General features: G+C 50.3%; 1 protein-coding gene across 1 annotated transcript in view; it reads right to left on the reverse strand.

Annotated features, from left to right (window-relative positions):
• The window catches only part of LOC122677328 (tumor necrosis factor receptor superfamily member 1A-like), a 32265-nt gene extending 19168 nt beyond the window's left edge, over positions 1-13097 (reverse strand). The window contains exons 1-5 of the mRNA XM_043877307.1: positions 12819-13097; positions 7295-7382; positions 6448-6576; positions 4832-4937; positions 3323-3396 (exon numbers count right to left, since the gene is read on the reverse strand). Of these exons, the coding sequence (XP_043733242.1) occupies positions 3323-3396; positions 4832-4937; positions 6448-6576; positions 7295-7382; positions 12819-13097 (676 nt within the window). The remainder of the gene's footprint in view (positions 1-3322; positions 3397-4831; positions 4938-6447; positions 6577-7294; positions 7383-12818) is intronic.
• Between the last annotated feature and the right edge of the window lie 240 nt (positions 13098-13337).

Raw genomic sequence — 13337 nt, forward strand, 5'->3', positions numbered from 1 at the left:
GATGCGGTGTCGCCCATGTGTGCAGTGGGAAAAACCGCTACCTCACACCACACGGACACCACTGCGGTCCTGCACAGTGGTAAAGAGAAGCTGCTGGCAGGTCACGAGACAGAACACCTTCTCCAGCTGAGCAAAGGTTTTTCACTCAGGAGAGGAAGAGCACCAACCCTGGCAGAAAACAGCCACAAGCCTGACCTGGTTAAAATGAAGGACCTTTGTCCACAAGAGGCCCAGATACCCCACACAAAGAGCTTGTGTCCCACGTTTATAAGTAATTATCAGTGTTTCTAGATAAGCATCAAAAATGAGAGAATAAAAACCCAGACAGCCCATATAAAAATGGGCAAGACTTCAGCAGAGATTGCGATGAACCCAGAGATGATCACACGAAGTGACGTCAGCGAGACAAACACCCCGTGAGATCACTTATCCGAGGAATCTAAAATATGACACAAATGAACTTGGGAAACGAGGGCAGACCCACAGACATAAAGAAACAAACTTGTGGCTACCAAAGAAGTGGTGAGAGAAGGATAAACGAGGAGCTAGAGAGGAACAGACGCACATCACTGTGTACAAAACAGGAAAACAACAAGTCCTACTGAACAGCCCAAGGAACGACATTTAGTATCCTGTGATAACAGCCACGACGGAAAGGAATGTGAACAAGAATATGTACGTATATATTTGCTGTTGCTGCTCAGTCGCTCAGTCACATCCAACTCTTTGGACCCATGGCCGGCAGCACGCCAGGCCTCCCCGTCCTTCACCATCTCCTGGAGCTTGCTCAAACTCGTGTCCATTGAGTCGGTGATACCATCCAACCATCTCATCCTCTGTCCTCCCCTTGTCCTCCTGCCTTCAGTCTTTCCCAGCACCAAGGTCTTTTCCAAGGAGTCAGGTCTTCTCATCAGGTGGCCAAAGTATTGGAGTTTCAGCCTCAGCATCAGTGCTTCCAATGAATATTCAGGACTGATTTCCTTTAGGATGGACTGGTTTGATCTCCTTGCAGACTCTCAAGAGTCTTCTCCAACACCACTGTTTAAAAGCATCTATTCTTTGGCTCAGCCTTCTTTAAGGTCCAACTCTCACACCCATACATGACTATTGGAAAAACCATAGCTTTGACTATATATGTGTATATGGGGCTTCCCAGGTGGTGCTGAGTGAGTGAAAGTTGCTCAGTTGTGTCTACCTCTTTGCAACCCTATGGACAATAAAGTCCATGGAATTCTCTAGGCCAGAATACTGGAGTGGGTAGCCTTTCCCTTCTCCAGGGAATCTTCCCAACCCAGGGATGGAACCCACGTATCCCTCATTGCAGACGGATTCTTTACCAGCTGAGCCACAAAGGAAGCCCAAGAATACTGGAGTGGGTAGCCTATCCCTTCTCCAGTGGATCTTCCTGATCCAGGAATGGAACCTGTTGGGAGCCGCCGGGATGAGAAAGGAACCTGCAAGGCAGCTCTTCCCCTCGAGGTTGTCCCAGGGGCCCGGTATGTCCCTTTCTTCCTTCTGTCTTACTGTTGTTGGGCTTTCTATTAATTTTTGGAAATTATAATATATAGTAATAAGGCCTCACTGGAAAGGTCCAAGTCTTTTTGGAAATGCTTAAGATTGCTCTGGCTCAGGACACGACCATAAACATCAAGTCAGAAAAGAAAAGGCCACAGGTATAGTTTGGCTGCTTGCTTAAAAGATTATAATGTTCTAGAATAGAAAAGAGTAGAGGCATTTAGATTTAGAAGTACATCTACTTCTTGTAGATGGTTGAAAGGGTTTTCACTATTGCTATTTCCTTGCTGCTACTTGTTCACTGTTTCCCTTTCTTTAAACAACATGGGATATTATGGGTATTTTTGTAAAATTAGAAAATGGGATATATAGGATTTTAATAGAAAATTTATATTAACCAGTTTTATTGCCATTATCTTACTATTAATAGAGGTATTTTGCTGCTTTAGAGGTGTTTTGCTGTTTAATAGTTAATCGTTGTAAATTGAGATTTTGTGGTTTCAGGTAAAGAAAAATATCAGGTTTTTCTCATGGTACTATTTTCAGAAATGTCAAACATGTTACTGTAACCCTTCCCATGTATTGTTTTATTGTCCAAAGAATTTACACTATACCTGAGATTTATGAAACATTGTTTTTGTTAGAGTGAGAATGTTAGGCCATTGAGGCAAGAAGATTATGTACGGGATATTTAAGTATAAACCCTGTAATTGGAAACGTTCTAGATGAATGCTTAGGGGAAAAACATGGGGAAAAAAATATTGACGGAAGCACAAACCAATATCTGATGTAATATGTGGTGACTTAAGGGGGAGGTAACATTCATTCTATAAAAACAGAGCTATCCTAAAAATAAGAAAAAAAGCTACCTCTTCTATGCAACATCTGTGTGTGTGTGTCTGTCTTCTCTCGCCGACGCCGTTCATCCTGAGGGTTCCCCTGGATCCTGCTGGGGCTGGACCCCGGCAGGAACCGAGGTCTCCTGCATTGCAGGCGGATTCTTGACCAGCTGAGCTATGAGGAAGCAGGTGGCACTAGTGGTAAAGAACCCGCCGGTCAGTGCAGGAGACACAAGAGACGTGGGTTCAGTCCCTGCGTTCGGAAGATCCCCTGGAGGAGGGCCTGGCAACCGACTCCAACATTGTTGCCTGGGAGAATCCCATGAACAGAGGAGCTGGACATGCTACATTCCATGGGGTCGCAAAGAGTCGGACACGATTGAAGTGACTTAGCATACACACACACATACGTGTGTGTGTGTGTGTGACTGAGCCACTTTGCACCAATGTAAATCACCAAGACTTCAATTTAAAAAAAGAAAACGAAAATAGTCTTGCACAGATTTGCACAGATACTTAGTAGTGGGGCATCAATTCTGCTGGGGGCATGCACCCAACTCACATTCCTAAGTCCCGTCTGAGGCCCCGCCAAGCAGGGACGTGGCCAGGTGTTGGGATGTCAGGAAGGACAGGTCTCACAGGGCTATCAGCCCCTTCCACCTGCTACGTGCTCAGTCTGGTGGGCTCAAACTGAGCCCACACGGCCATAACTCATGGGACAAGGACAAGGAAGCCATAACTTGCCCACAAGGATTCTGTTTACTCAAGGCAGAGTCTACGAACGATGACCCATGGCCCATAGCCCACTTTTATGAATAAAGTTTTACTGACACATAGCCAACCACCTCTGATCACAGCCTCTGGCTTATTTACAGCAGCAGAGATGAGCTGTGACAGCAGGGACTTTGGGACCCTCAGAGCCTCAACCTTGGCCTTTACGGATTTAAGAGATGGAATCAGGCCCTTACCTGACTGTGGATTTGTGGCACAAACTGCATCACTTGTGGCATTGCAGGGTTGAAGGACGGCGCTATCTTCACACCTGAGAGAAGAATAAAGAAATTGTGAGCATCATTTCCCCTCGCTTGGGCCAACCCAAAGAATCTTACTCACCACCCACCGGTCAGGGGTTAGAGGGACCAACCCAACATCCTCAGCAGGCCCGTGAGGTTTCAAGTCACCAGTGTCTGGTATGTGCTGGGCTATCTGGCCCACACTGGATCAATGAGGATAAAACTTAGGAATCTCTGATAGACGGGGGATAGAGCTCTGTGTGTGGCCACGAGGACTGGACCTGCCGTGGCCGTACCTCTGCCAGGAGGGAAAGCAGCCTGAGATGCAGCTCGTGGAGAAGGGGACGAGCCAGAGCTGATCAACCCAGACCTGGAGGCGGTCCTCCCTCTGGACTCGGCAGGATCCTGAGCCAACAGTGCAAGCTGGTCTGAGTTGTATTTAAGCATCTACAAACACAGGTGATTTTACCAGTGGCTTTACCACTGTGAGTGTCTTCCTCAAAGTCTGCTCCGAATCTAAGCCCACCGGAAACCACAGAATGCAACCTGATGTGGAAACACGGTCTCTGCAGATGTAATCCTTTAAGAGGAGGTCACACCGGATCAGGGTGGGCCTCAGTCAGTGACCAGCGTCCGCACTGAGGGAAACTGTATGCACACAGAGAGAAGGCCACGTGAAGATGCTGAGACAGAGCACACAGGAGAAGATCCCTGGAAGGCAGAAGCAGAGACTGAAACGATGCCAAGGAGCGCCAAGGAGTGCCGGCCAAGCTGAGGAAGCGAGAGAGATTCTTCCCCGAGAGCCTACGGAGGGAGCCTGGCCCTGCTGACACCTCGATTTCCGACTTCCGGTCTCCAGAACTGCGAAAGAATACATTTTTCTTGTTTTTCAAAAGCCTCTCCGTCGTGATGCTTTGTAACATCAAGGGCAGAAAACACACACTGGCCATCCCATCCGGGCCCTAGGGCCTGGGGGGCGCCCCCCTGCCTACAGCTCTCCTCCCCCTGGACGTCCTGTGGCTCCATCGTCCGTCCCGCCCTCCCTGGCCTCTGCTCTAGGGCCCTGCCTCCTGCAGCCCCTCTGTCCCTCATGAGCCCATCACTGCATATGTGTTGGGATGCTTTCCACCACTGCTGGGGCCCAGGCCTGCAATACGACCCCGTAGGCCACAGCGGGGCTCACAGTCATACATGAGTGAGTGAATGAAAGAAGGAAGAAATGAATGAGCGATGACTCCAGTTCGCCCCCACGTGGAAACGTCCAGGTGACTTGTCTGCCTTAATCCTCAGGGCTCCTCACTGGGGCCGGTGCTACCATTAGCCCCATTACAGATGGGAAAACAGAGGCTCTGGGCCGGGGGTGGCTGAGTAAGTGACCCAAAAACAAACGGGCAGTGAGTGGAGAAGAGAGCCCCCACCCAGGCCTGCTGGCCGGCTCCCACCGCTGGGTGGTACCTTGCGCACCGGATGCAGCTTTCGGCGCAGTCCACGGAGTCGCAGAAGAACTTGCCCTGCCGGCACTGGCACTCCTGGTCGCTGGTCGGGGAGCAGGGCTTCACCACTTCCTGATCTGCTGGAGGCGGGCTGAGGGTCAGTCACCGGGGCCTGGGCTCCGTCCTGCCCCCCGGCCACGTCCAGGTTCAGTCAAAGGCTCAGCACACGCACCCACCTCCAGATCTCACCCCTGCCGTCTGGGTGTCGGAGGAGGAGCTGTGGGCTGGGGCAGAGAGCCAACTGCTCAGATACACCCCAAATCAACACGTCCCCTCGTTTCCCCAGGAAGACCAGAACAGCCCTACTCGGCGTGGACCGAGAACGGTCTCTCCCAGCATCGCTGGAGGGTTCTGCCCTTCCACCTGCGAAGGGCTGGGTCCTGGGGCTGCACCCACATCTCACGTCTACGCGGCTCTTTCCACAGGGCCAACTCGCTGCCCCCACGTGAACGTCACTCCGCCTCACGGTCTCTGCTCAGAGTCTAATACGAGGGGCAGCTAGGGTGCTATCTTGGTTTTCATCTTCCAAAAAAGAAGGAAGCTGTTCCAGCAGGTGTCAGCACAGCGTGTTCAGGACAACTTCTGCTGGGATGTTTTTACCTTTTTTTTTTTAAATTTTATTTATGCATTTATTTTTGGCCGTGCGGTTCTGCCCTGCACATGTGGCAAGCGGGTGCGACTCTTTGCTGTGGCTTCTCATTGTGGTAACTTCTCTTCCTGCAGGGTACGGGCTCTAGGGCGTGTGGGCACAGCGGTTGCGGCCCACGGGCTGAGCTGCTCTGGGGCATGTGTGATCTTCGAGAAGCAGGGGATGAACCTGTGTGCCCCGCATCGGCGGGTGATTCTTAACCACTGGACCGCCAGCGAAGTCTCATATTTTTTACCTCTTAAAAATAAAAATTGTATCAGTTTAAAGTCTATGGCAAGATGAATTGATTTATACATTGATATACTGAAATTTTCATTGGGAATGCACAAAAATCTAAGCACCATTCCAGGAAAAACTGATCCTTATAAAACACTAAACGAGGTCCCTAGTGGTCCAGTGGTTAGGACTTGTTTACTATATTGTGGTATTTCTCTCTGTATTTGTGTTTCATTAAAGGTAGTTTTTTCACATGTATATTTACACATGCTTTGCTAGATTTATTCCAAAAATCTTTCTTTTTTTGCCAATGCAAGTGGTATTTTTAAATTACGTTTCAAGGGTGCTGGAGGGGAGGCTGAAGAGGAAGGGGATATGAACATACGCTTAGCTGATTCACATTTTTGTACCGTGGAAACTAACGCACCATTGCGAAGCAATTACCCTCCAGTTAAAGACAAATAAAATGGAAAATTACCTATTTAAACAATGTCATCGATACACAGAGATAGAAGAACTTCTGTGTACCACACTGATACTCAGCAAGTCTGAAACCCCAATGACCTGTAGCTGCTTCTTTAGGCAACACACACCGCATCGTGACCAACAAGCACTCCGTGATGACGGCTCCCGCCGCCCTCCTCTGGGACCACTCACTGCCTTTGGGGAGGTTCCCACGGGCCGGGTCGACGGGGCATGTGAGCGGGACTGCCACCACTCACCCTCTCTGCACTGGGCACACGGCAAGCACTGGGTCTCCACGCTGGGATGAGCTCTGAAAGTCCCAGGCTCGCACGGCGAGCAGGCTCCGATGGGGTGGTCCTGGCTTATGGGTCTGCTTGCGTAGTAGCCTGCCCGAGGTGGGACACGGAGGGGAGGTGGGGACCCCGCCCAGTCAGCTGGAGGAGGTCCCGAGGCACCTGGAGACCAGACCCCCTGCCCAGTACCCCCCACCCACCCCGGTCTCCTGGGAACACTGGACTGATCCCAGGCCACAGGTGTCCGTCCCAGAGACCAGGGACCCGAATCACCCCCCAGCTTTTACCGAGACCCCGCAGCGCGTGGGCACTGGAGCAAGGGCACAAGACTTCAAGTCAGACCAACGGCGCCCCTTTGTTCCCTACACGTGGTTCGTGCAGGTGTGCGTGTGAATGCAGAGGTGTGTGTGTGTGAACGTCTGCAGTGTGTGTACAGGTGGGTGGGCTGGGGAGCGTGGGGAGGGTACGGGGCTGCGGGTCCAGGTATCAGGTGCTTGGGCTCTGAACCACGGGCCCCTGGAAGGCACAGGTTCCCGGACGAGATGCGGCCTGTGTGCGACGGGAGATGCCCGTGGGGATGGGACAGCTGCCCCTCACAGAGGGGGCGGGGAAGGGACTTCACTGATCACATGGGCGTGTGTGTCTGTGTGTGAGGATGGGGTTCAGGGTGCTGGTGGCTGCCAAGGACAGACTCTTCCCCACCCCAGACAGCCAGGTTCTCCCCGCAGGCTGCCCCCAGCTCTGCTCAAAGGGTCCCCGGCCTCCCCTCTCCCAAGCAGGAAGTCTTCCCTGGAAATCACCCCAGGCTCACCAGCCGGGCAGACTCTGCTGCAGGAAGGGTTGCCCGGAACCTCATATTCATCTGGGCGACACGTGGTCTCCCCCGTTGTCACAGTCACCTTGGATGAGAGAGGGGACACGGGCATTTTCAGAAGACGTCTCCGCTCCTGATGGGCGCAGACACCGACACCCGAGCAGGGGCTGTCAGCTCCCCGGGGTACTGCCTCCCTCGTGGAGGGGACGCCGTCGGGCAGGCTCAGGCCGGGGGCTTTCCTCGGCCTCCTTGCGGCTCCACTCACAGTATGGAGCAGGGTTATGTGGGGAACACGCTCCTTCATCCCCAAATGCGTGTGGATCTGTTGACACCTCCGTGGCTGACATCTATACCCTGTGCCTGGTCAGAAGTAGACCCTTTGTGGTCGTGATCCTTTGGAATTTAGTGAGTCTTTGATTTTCTTCTGGCATACAGTTCATGTTTTCAGCAGTTGCACATAGACTTTGCCAAGAAAGGACACTGTCTATGTGTTGGGAACAGGGGTCTGAGCGTCTGTGTATCTGAATGCGTCCATCATGGCGCACGTAAGCGTGCACACAGCGACACAGAGGAGCCCGTCAATTACAAGGTCCCAATCACTGCACATGCGCACTGACCTCCTATCCTGCTCGACTCCTTGGCTTGGAGGGACATTAAGCTCTCGTACCAAGTCTGTGGACTCTAGATTTCATCGTGTAATTACATCATTCTTTGCTCTCTGTATTTTGAGGTGTTACTGTTTATATACAGTTTCACGTTTGTTTCTCTAGGACAGTTGAGCCTCAGTTGTTTGCTGAATTCAGTGTTTCTGAACTTGCCTACTTACTGAAATGTGTTTGTTACCCACAAGTCAAGACCCCGGATGCCTTCCTGGGCATGCACAGAAGGGGAAGAGTCCATCCTCAACACAACCTGGAAACACAGGTCTCCAGCTGGGTCCACCCAGGCGCCGCTGCCTTCCTGGGCCAGCTCGCAGTGTAGACAAGTAGCCTTTCTGCAGCCCAGTTTTCATGCCTTTGTTTGGTTGTGATCTTGATGTTTAAAATGGTCTCCTAGGGTCCAACGGTTAAGACTTCGCGTTTCCACTACAGGGGGCACAGGTATTATCCCTGGCCAAGGAACTAAGATCAAGAACACCGTGTGACTCGGCAAAAAGGAAAGGAAAGCAAGGTCTCCAAGCCAGTCTCACCTGGTGTTCTGAAGGACAGAAGGCTGTGAAGTGTCTACACATGTAGCAAAAAGGCATCTTAAATAAACTTTGTACAGGCAGGCCATACAGTGCCACTGGCCGTGAGTTCCCAGGTAGTGAATTAAGTCTATATTAAATCACGTGTGTTTAAACAGAAACACACGTAAAGCAAGATTATATACTGACAGGTTGATGACAATGTGCTGACAGAGGCTCATAGGAACCTAACCGTGGTTTCCTCTACGGATGTGGTCTGGGTGGTTAATTCTGTGCTCAAAGCAATCCTAACAGGTGAAAGCGGAATGCAGGATCCGCTGTTATCTCCTCTGAGGCTTCCCCCTCTGGTCACCGAGTCGGGGATGCTTTGTAGCCTGCACGCTCTCCGATCTGACTGTGACGATGCTGCGAGTGAGAATACGCCTGGCTCATACCCTCTGTCTCTCCGCCTGCATTACAGGAGGCTGTTTCTGCCGTGAGACTGTCTCTTAGGTACAGCTCTGAACAATGCCGCATCACTAGACTTTTCTAATTCATCCTGATAATTCACAAATGAGTTTAACCTGCTTATATGCACTGGCTTCGCACTCAGTCGATTTCTGCCATCTCCTCTTCTGTTCCTGATATCACATTTTCTCTGTGATTTCTTTTCTCCCTTTCTTTTCCGACTTCTGCTTCCCTTATGCCCTCTGTCTTCCCAGATCCTTTCCTAGATCAGGGATCGTTCCCTGCATTGCAAGGTGGACCCTTAACCACTGGACCACCAGGGAAGCCTGATATGTGAATTATGTCTCAAGAAAGCTGCTTTTTAAAAGTTAAATAAAAAAGAATAAAGAGAGGCTTAGAAAAGACTCCAACTCTACTCAAGGACTTCAGTGGGACACTGGGAAAAATCTGAAGGTGGTCTGCAGACCCACCAGTACCAGTTCCCCGCCCCTTCCCATTTTCAGCAAAAGTATCACAAGGCACTGGAAGAAATAGGAAAGCATGGCCTACTCAGGAGAAAACCAAACCTGATAGAAACCATTCCTGGGCAGGGCCACCGGCAGGGCTACTGAACGAAACTCTAAACCAACTGTCTCAGAGACGTTCAGAGAGCTAAAGGAACACGGACCAAGTCAGTAGAACAACACATGAACACAAAAAGGGCATCAATAAAGACAGAGGAAACCGAAAAGGAAGTTAGCAAGGAAACCTGGAGTAAAACAGTACAGTAACTGAAATGCACAATTCACTAGAGGGATTCAAAAGTATATGTGAGCAGGCAAAAGATAAGAGTCAGAGAACATTAAGGCAAAACATTTGATAACCGAAAGAAAAAAGATTTAAAAAACTAAACACCACTTAGAGGACTTACAGCACCCTGTCAGGGGAGCCAACATATGAACTGTGAGGCCTCAGGAAGAGGAGGGAGGGAGAAAAAGGGGGCAGAGAGATTATTAGAACAAACAACGGCCTAAAACATCCTAAATTTGATACAGGATACAAATCTAAGAGGCTAATCAAACTCTCAGTAGGATGCATTCAAAGAGAGTCACATTGAATCATCTAATCAAACTGTCCCAAGACAAAGCAAATCTTGAAACCAGCAAGACAGAAATGATAGGAACCCTCAATCAGATTACTAGATGTCCCATCAGAAACCACAGATTCAAGATGGCAATATGCTGATACATTCAAGACGCTAAAAAACGAAACAAAAACCTTGCTCTCTAGAACTCTATATCCAGCAATACTGGGAATGTGTTGACATGCAGCCTGCCCTGGAAGAAATGCTCAAGTGAGTATGGTTGAAACAAAAGGTCACTACACAGTAACTCAGGCCTACATGAAAAGAGAAAGGGGAAACGCACAGATGTTATAAAAGGAGTGTTATGATACTGGTGTGTAACTCAGCGTCTACTTCCCACACAATTTTTTTTTTTGGTGACCCTCATCTCTCCTTGGTGTGCGCACATGCCCACCTCTCTGCCACCCCATGGACTGCAGCCCACCAGGCTCCTCTGTCCTTGGTATCTCCCAGGCAAGAGTACTGGAGTAGGTTGCCGTTTCCTCCTCCAAGGGCTCTTCCTGACTCAGGGATCGAACCCAAGTCTCTTGCATCTCCTGCACTGGCAGGCAGATTCTTTACCACTGAGTCACCTGGGAAGCCCCACTTTCCTACACATTTTACAGGCAAATGCATAAAACAATTATTCATCTATGTTTTATGCACAGAACATAAATATGTCATTTTGTGACATTAAAAAACATCAAAAATAAATTTGGCAAAATTACAGGGTACAAAATCAACACAAGAAATTAAATGCATTTCAACACACTAACAGTGAACAATTAAGAAAAGAAATAAAGAAACTTAATCCATTTACTATAGCATCAAAATAAATAAAACTGAAAATTAACAGAAGCAAGGTGAAAGATGTAAACAGAAAAGTATAGTCCTTAAAGAAAACAAAAATAAGTGTAAGGACACCCTATGTTCATTGGCTGGAAGACTTAATATTGTGAAGATGTCATACTATACAAAGTGATTTAAAGATTCACTAGAATCCCTTTCAAAATCCCAATGGATTTTTTTTGCACAAAGAAAAATCCACACAGAAACTCATATGGAGTCTCAAGAGACCCAGAGTAGCCAAAAGGGTCTTGAAAAAAAAAAAGAACAAAGTTAGAGAATTTGAAACTTACTGCAGAGATACAATAATCAAAACAGTTGTCTGGCTGCTCAGTCGTGTCCGACTCTGCGACCCCATGGACTGTAGGCTACCAAGCTCCTCTGTCCATGGGATTTCCCAGGCATGAATATTGGAGTGGGTTTACATTTAGGTACTTGCATAAGACAAGTATCTGGAATAGAAGAGAGCCCAAAACCAGCCCTCACGTATGTGGTCAAGTGATTTTTGACAAGAGTGCCAAGACCATTTCATGGGGAAAGAACAGTCTTTACAGGAAATGGTATTGAGAAAACTAGACATCTACGTGCAAAAAAATGGAGTTAGACCCTTGTTATTGTTCAGTCGCTCAGTCGTGTCCGACTCTTCGAGACCCCGTGGACTGCGGCACACCAGGCTTCCCTGTCCTTCATCATCTCCTGGAGCTTGCTCAAATTCATGCCCATTGAGTCAGTAATGCGACCCCATGGACTATACAGCCCATGGAATTCTCCAGGCCAGAATACTGGAGTGGGTAGTCTTTCCCTTCTCCGGGGGATCTTCCCAACCCAAGAATCAACCCAGGTCTCCCACATTTCAGGTGGATTCTGTACCAGCTAAGCCACAAGGGGAGCACAACCAAAAATAAAATAAAAATAAAAAAAATAAAAGATATCACTATAAAAACTGCTGGAAGAAAATCTAGGAGAAAACAGGAACCTAAAAGCACAGTCACAGAGGACAAACTGATCAACTGGATTTCATCAAAACAGAAAATTTCTACAAAAGATGGGGTTAGGAGAATGAAGAGACCAGCCACAAATTTGGACAAAACCTTTGAAAAGCCTATATCTGATCAAAGATTTATATCCAAAGCACATAAAGAATACTTAAAACTGAACAATCAGAAGAAGAAAAAAAAGAAAGAGCAAAAAGTTAAAACAGATACGTCACCAAGAAAGATTTATGACTGGCCAACAGGCAGATGAAAAGGCACCAAAGCACCTTCCCTGGGGGCGAAACACAGGGCAGCCGGCGTGAGTCACAAACTGGACCATTTAAATTTAAGAGGACCTTGACCGGGGAGGGGGGATCGGGATGGGGAATACGTGTAACTCTATGGCTGATTCATATCAATGTATGACAAAACCCACTGAAATGCTGTGAAGTAATTAGCCTCCAACTAATAAAAAAAAAAAAAAAAAAAAGAGGACCTTGACCGTGCGGAGGGCTGAGGCTGTGGCTGTGGCTGGCATGCACCGGGCGGTCAGGTTTCCGCTGTCTCATCCCCAGCCCCCTTCTCCTCCAGCTCCCCCACCCCCCGCCCCGTTCCCAGCTCCGCCGGTCTCCTCCGCCCCCGTTCGTCGCCCCAGCGCCCCCCGCCACGCCCTTTCTCCGCCAGCCCCTCTCAGCGCTCCCTGGCAGGCAGAATGGGTGCAGCAGGCTGGACCCCGCATGGGGCTCAGGATGGGGAAGATTCCCTGCTGGGTAGCTGGGTGCGGGGTGTTACCGGTTTCCTTTCCGGTGAAACTCGCGCTTCATCCAAGTTTTTCTTCTAGGGTCCCCCGGCCGGTTCCAGCCTCACTGGGGCGCGCGCTCCGGCACACCGTCCTCCCCGGATCTCCGGATCCTCCCACCCCGAGCCCCGCAGTCCAGGCCCCGGGCCCCGCCATTGCCGTCCCACCTGATTCCAGAGCATGAACACGAACACAGCAAACTTCCAGGCCATGGTGACGCTGCCGAGGACCCTGCGGCGACCCTTAAATAGGCAGACCTGGCACCGCCCCCTCCGGAGCGTGACACCGCGGCCGCCCAATCGCGAGCGGGGTTCCGGATGCCGGGCGTCCTTAAGAACCGCCCTTTCTGCTTCCCGCCGGCGAAAGCCACGTGGGGTGGGGTGAGGTGAGGGGCGCGAGAGTGGCGTGAGGGGCGCGAGGGTGGGGTGAGGGACTGTCACGTACATCCGCCCTGCGCCTCCCTGCCCGCACCAATACTCCCGCTTGCACGCCCCGGGGGCCCAGGCCCCAGCCCTCAGCCCAGCCCCCAGCCCAGCCCAGGCGGCCCCCGCGGCGCGCGCGCCCTCTGGCCCAGATGCCCCAGGGGCTCCGGCGAGTGCTCTGAGGCTGCTGCCAGCCTCACGTCTGTCTCCCCTACCCCCTCGACCCCTCGATCCTCTGAGCTGCTGGTCAGAGCCAGGTGGGTG

The sequence above is a fragment of the Cervus elaphus genome, chromosome 2, assembly GCF_910594005.1.
Source record: "Cervus elaphus chromosome 2, mCerEla1.1, whole genome shotgun sequence".
Classification (NCBI taxonomy): domain Eukaryota; kingdom Metazoa; phylum Chordata; class Mammalia; order Artiodactyla; family Cervidae; genus Cervus; species Cervus elaphus.